Source organism: Hemibagrus wyckioides, linkage group LG06 (assembly GCF_019097595.1).
Source record: "Hemibagrus wyckioides isolate EC202008001 linkage group LG06, SWU_Hwy_1.0, whole genome shotgun sequence".
Classification (NCBI taxonomy): Eukaryota; Metazoa; Chordata; class Actinopteri; order Siluriformes; family Bagridae; genus Hemibagrus; species Hemibagrus wyckioides.
In genome coordinates this window covers 22,989,923-22,995,949 of record NC_080715.1, presented here as the reverse complement: position 1 = coordinate 22,995,949, position 6,027 = coordinate 22,989,923, and the positions used below count along the sequence as shown (strand labels likewise).

Here is a 6,027-nt window from a genome sequence, read left to right as displayed (position 1 = left end):
GGTAATGGAACCCCCGTATATTTTTAAATTGATAATCTGTAAGAGCTGAGGTCTCTGCCATCTATGGAAAATATACTTCACGTATCAAAAACAACACAGTAAAACAAAATCAACCGTACTAAAGATTTTTTTTGACCTGAATATTACAAGGCCAAGTTATAGAAATATAGTACGTCGTGAAAGGCGGATGGTTTTTTATTTATTTTTTTATTTTTTCCATTTTTACCCAGCAGGCTGTTCGGCATATAAGAAGGCGAGGCAGCGCTGTGGAGTCAGAAGTGAGTGAATGTAATGCGGAGCAGTGAGGAGGCGAGTGCGTGGATGGAGGTGCAAAACTTTACTTAACGTCTCTGCCTTTTTCCCCCCTCACCACTTCGTCTGAGTGCTTCACGCGGATCCAGTATTGACGGCAGGTTTGATTATGTATTCTTTGCTTTATTGAACTGTCTTCTCCTTTTTCCACGTTGTCTTGTTTGTGTAACAGCTGAACTACGAGCGATTTTTTCCCCCCTTCTTCTTCTTCATCTACGCGTACAAAAATACTGCGCGTGTCTCTATGCGCTTCGTGTTGCTCCAACATTTGGACGGCGATGCTGAAGTGATGAAATGTTGCTGTCAGATTATTTAGATCCGAACTCACTAATGGTTTGGTGAAGCCGTCACGTGCTGCCTATGTAAAGCCCCAGTTCTGCTGCGTGTGTGTGTGTGGCTCCAGCTCAGATGATGGTGCTCGCTCGGCAACTACAACAGTCCTTTCTTCTTTTTTTCCCCTCTGTGGGTTTTATTGTAACGCCAAGGCCAACATTTTTTTAGCCTGTTAGGTTGAGTATAATAATGGTGGAAACCTCGCGCGGCCAGCGCGTGCACGTCTGCACAAGCGCGTGCTTCTAAACGGGTTTAAACTCAACATGTTTGTATTGCTTTCATTTGTTTTTGTTTTTTTTGTTTGTTTTTTTAAATACCAGGGTTTTTTTAATTCGTGGTCTAGTTTTTCGGAAAAGTTTCGTATGGAGACTGGTGTGGGGGGAAAGCGAGTTTAATGAAAGCTGCTTGGCCTGTCTGGAAGCAGTGGGAGGTGGTGTAGGTGGGGGGACGCTTCTCTTCTCTTCTCTCCTCTCACTGCGTTGCTCTGTTCCAAAGTTTACATGATTATCTGCATGACACAGCTGCTTTGTCCGTCGTAATTTCTTATAGATATGTTATCACTTCTATTATGTAATCCTGTTTTGTCAATTCACTTTTTAGTGGTGGTGGTGGTGTTTCTAGAGGAGTTGATGCATTTTATTCTCTTAGGCTTAACCATAAATATTTTTCCTTCTTTGCAGTTTGTCTGAGGAAACCCTAACGATGGCAAACATGGCCGAGGCCTCAAACAGCAGCAAGAGTGAGTCGTACAGTGTCCTTACCTGGGAGCAGGTGAGCCGGCTGAACGAGGTGTTGAGCGAGCCGGTGCCGATCCACGGCCGGGGCAACTTTCCCACACTGGAGGTGCGACTGAAGGACATTGTGCAGAAGGTGCGCAACCGGCTTGCGGAGAGCGACATCCAAGTCAACGACATCCGCTTAAACGGCTCTACTGCCAGCCACGTGCTGGTGAAGGACATTGGCTGGAGCTACAAAGATCTGGATGTCATCTTCAGAGTCGATCTCCCCCAGGAGACAGAGTTCCAGGTTATCAAAAAGGTGGTGCTGAGCACTTTGTTGGATTTCCTGCCAGAAGGGGTTAACAAGGAGAAGATCACACACATGACGCTGAAGGAGGCCTATGTGCAGAAACTGGTTAAAGTGTACACGGAACAAGACCGCTGGTCCCTTATCTCCCTGTCCAACAATAACGGACGCAACGTGGAGCTCAAGTTCGTGGACTCGATCCGCAGACAGTTCGAGTTCAGCGTGGACTCCTTCCAGATCATTTTGGATTCTGTGCTGTCTTATTACGACTCAGAAAAGCCCATGTCTCAGCATTTCTACCCTTCTGTGACGGGGGAGAGCATGTATGGTGACTTTGCTGTGGCACTAGACCACCTCAGGAACAAGCTGATTGCCACCAAAAGGCCAGAGGAAATCCGTGGAGGTGGCTTGCTGAAATATTGTAACCTTCTCGTGAGAGACTTCAGGCCCACAGATAAGGAGGAGTTCAAAGCATTAGAGCGCTATATGTGCTCTCGCTTCTTCATTGATTTTCCTGACATTGGCGAGCAGCAGCGGAAACTTGAGGCCTACCTGCAGAGTCACTTTGTGGGTGAGGAGAAAAGCAAGTATGACTACCTCATGATCCTGAGACGGGTTGTGAACGAGAGCACAGTCTGCCTCATGGGACATGAGAGGAGGCAGACACTTAACCTCATCTCACTCACAGCTTTCCGGGTGCTTGCAGAACAGAATGTCATACCAGATGCCTCTAATGTGACCTGTTACTACCAGCCAGCGCCTTATGTCCGAGACCTGAACTTCAGTAACTACTATGTGGCCTCTTGTAACCAGTCCATTCCAACATGGCTGCCGTGTAACTAAGACTCTAAACTTACAATGCTTTATCGATGAAGGAAAAAAAAACCCAACTCTTTGGCCCTGAGTGCTATTACCCTGTGTGGGGGCATAAAGGATATTTAAAAGGACAAGCATTCGGGTCTTTTTTTTTTTTTTTTTTTTTTTTTTTTTTTTTTTTTTTTGGGGACTCTTGCTAAATTCTTATGTCATTGTGTCAAGATCATTGGATCCAAAGTAATATATATATTTTTTAGAGCTTGGATTATCTATATTGGTGGGGAAAGATCAAATGTTCCCTTAAATTTGTTTCTCAGATTGTTTTTGTTGCCTTTGTGTCCCTAATCTGAGCAATTCTTATTGTGCCTTATCCCTCCCTAATGTATTACATACTTTTGTCTTTAGGGGAGGAAAGATTTCTCTAAAGGACAGTTTTGATGCTTCTTGTGATAAAACATAGAAAATGTAGAAAAAAACACAAAATTTTGTTGTATATAAATTGGAAAAAAAAAAAGATTTTGGGTGACACAAAAATGTAAGCTCAGGCTTAAACAGAAAATTCCAGTGTGCAATGAGGAGGGTTTTCCCCCCTTTCTTTTTTTCTTTTCTTCCCCCCCCCCTTTTTTTTTTTTTTTACTACTATTGAGCTGCTAATATCCTTAAGAGCTTTCAGCTTGGCATTTTAACTTCCTCAGCTAATAATAACCAGGGTTATTGTGAGGTAAAGGACACTGCACGTTTGTTATAGATACAGATGCTGAAATTATAGTTTACGTAGCATTTGTTTTTGGGGTGTGTACATCGTTTGCATGCAAAAATATTTTTAGTATTCCAGTACAAACTTCAGAAAGTTATCTCTCTTCAGCTGCAAGTTGTAAACGTGTTCAGGCGAGCATTTCTAGCTGGTGTGCTTTCACATTTCCAGCCAGTTTAGGTCAAATAAGAGATGTAGCCTTTATTGTTTGTGTGAAGGACAACAGTGCAAGTAACATTTTCAGAAACGACCTAGTCATCGTTCTGCGATTTAATATGGGTATGGTAATGTTTGCCAGAGTTGGCTGCCGGGAAGAGGACAGGATTGCCTTTGAGTGACTTATGCATGGAATTGAATTCGCAATGAGCGTACATGTGAGAGGGAGCATGACGACGAGGTTGTCCCTTTTCCTTAAAAGGATAAAGTGTTGGGTGTCCGGTGCTCTTGAGTCTATAGTGATCCTTAGCAGGCTTTGCATTGCTGTGTAACAAGACTCCAAACTGGTGTCACACCGCTCTAAAATTATCCTAAGAGGTGCAGGGCAGAATATGTCTACGCTGGAGGGAGGTGGGCAGGGTTTTCTGCTGTGACGAACACCTTACATGTGCTTCTGCTGCTCTTGCTCTTCATACGGATCCATGCCGAACCCTTTTCTGGTCATTGGAGCAGGGCCCCATTCACAGAAACCTTACAGTGGCTCTTGGTAGATTCCAATTATGGATTTTAAACCCCTGGTATGGTTAATGTTGCATGCCCTCAACTATAATACTGATGCACATCAATGTCTCGTGTGTGTATATATCACTATTTTTGTCTGAAAAGCCTTTCATTCTGGACTAACAGCTGTTTCAGATTTTCTTGACAAAGTCTTTCCTTCTGCTTACTCTGCATCTGCACACAGCTTTTTCAAACATGCGCGCACACGGAGTAGATAACCTGGAGAGCCACGCTCAGTCTCTTATCTGCTTCACACAGACTTTGGAGGGAGGTGGGGAAAGGGTCACTGTGGCCTCGGACCGTTGTGGTCACACCCCTGGGTCAGGACTTATTGACTTTAGGATTTTTTTGTTTTCGTAGTCAGGCTGTGGTTCTTGGAGTCGATTTGAGGTGGGATGTAGTGGGTGGGGATTAGTGGATGGTGGGTGGGTGGGTGAGTGGGGGGCAGTCTTAGGGTAAATATTGGGTTGGGGTATGTGTATATTATGGATCTAGGCATTTTGGTGTCATGAGAAAAGTTAGTTTACATTATAATGTCCTCTGGTCCATCCTTACACCCTGCTTTTCTTAAACCTAGTTGTCTAGTCATTCCAGTAATAGACAATTTGTCAACTGCCCTTTTAATGCCACCAAGCAGGGCATTGACCAGTTATCGCTAAATACCTCACACATTCAAATTTCTAAATGCATACAAGTGATCTCTAAAACCTGGGGAGCCGTGTAAGCTCTAAATGACGCATGGGGTGAGGCAGAGAATGGATCCTGGACAAAGGGCTGCTGTGTGTTTCTGAATTATTTAACTTGCATTCTGGCTTGAAATGTTACGTTTCTCACATGACTGATGGGATGTACTTAATGGAGTATTTAGACGTCGCCTGCTTTCAAATGTATTCGTTTCTCAGATGTCTGTGGTCCTTTTCCACAAAACAAGCCCCAAGTAACTTTTTTTTTTCCCCCCCCCCCTCAGGTTATGTTTGTGTAAATCAATTCATAAGGCTTCATAAGTTTTAGACCATGGATGTGTGACGTATAGATACAGCATCTCCTTAATCTGCCCAGATTGAGCATTTTTAGATGCCATGGGATACGTTTGATCCCGCTGTTTGAACTTCACCCGGATAAGGCTTGGCATGATGGGGCTTGGCTTGGGCGCCTGTTTAACAGCTCGATGTACAGTAGGTTGGTTGTATATAAGGAGATTGTTTTTGAAATGGATGCATGCATAGTGTTTATACTAATGCAGAAGTATTTTGTTCTTTCAGATAGAAGTGTTTTATTTTTGTTTTTTTCTGCTGTAATTCCAGAATTTCCCTATTTGAACATTCTCTTAGCTGTCTCTCTGTGAACAAAGATGTTTAAGCTTTGCTAGTACTGTTGCACTATGGCTCAGAAAGCATCTGTATCATTATTTGTTTAATGTTTTCCTAGGGGAGGACTTTCCTGTGTTTTGGAGAATTGTCTAAAGGTTTGCTGATGCTGGAGGCTTCTTTGGAAGTCCAGTTGTTTGCCAGGCAGTAACGAGTTGTAGGATGTGCAGTTTTTGTGTTATGTCTGACTGTGCCAATGATCGTGAGTCGAAAAGTTTAAGATGTGGAAATGTCTCACTTTTTTTTTTTTTTTTCTTTTTCTTTTTTTTTTTTTGGGAAAAAAAAGCTTATTTGTCAACTTGGTGTTTTGAGGTTTATAAAATGTTTCATTGTCAATTAATTTGAGCACTTTTACCTCACTTTAAATTTTCCTTTGGATGGAGATGAACATCAGGAAAATATGTATGAAGAGGAGGGGGAAATAAAGTATTCAACCCCATGGTGATGTGAATTTTGTCTTTATTTCCAGATGTGATTGGATATTTTCTTAAGATTTCAAGAAACACCGAGATGCTCATATCAATATAGCTATTTAAATGTAGTGTGGAGATTTGGTGGTGCTCTGGACATGCAGCTTTGCACAATCCAAAATTCCAGCTCTCAGTGGAAATGGGTAATAGACTTACTGGGTTGTGCGTAATCGTCACTGGTTCCAAGTTCTTGAAGCTGTAATTCGACTGGAACATTGTCTTTCTGCACATA

General features: G+C 42.7%; 1 protein-coding gene across 2 annotated transcripts; it reads left to right on the top strand.

Moving 5' to 3' along the window:
• The first annotated feature begins 259 nt into the window (after nucleotides 1–259).
• On the top strand, nucleotides 260–5,764 carry tent5c (terminal nucleotidyltransferase 5C). Of its 2 annotated transcripts, none has more exons than XM_058393304.1 (2): nucleotides 260–409; nucleotides 1,326–5,764. In XM_058393304.1, the coding sequence occupies exon 2, from the start codon at nucleotides 1,348–1,350 to the stop codon at nucleotides 2,512–2,514; it is 1,167 nt and encodes a 388-aa protein (XP_058249287.1). In that variant the 5' UTR covers nucleotides 260–409; nucleotides 1,326–1,347; the 3' UTR covers nucleotides 2,515–5,764. The 2 variants fall into 2 exon arrangements, with proteins under 2 accessions (XP_058249287.1, XP_058249286.1); XM_058393303.1 differs by having other exon boundaries at nucleotides 260–413.
• The last annotated feature ends 263 nt before the right edge of the window (nucleotides 5,765–6,027 follow it).

Excerpts from the sequence above, each read along its gene's own strand:
- tent5c (XM_058393304.1), top strand. The coding sequence starts at position 1,348 with ATGGCAAACATGGCCGAGGCCTCAAACAGCAGCAAGAGTGAGTCGTAC.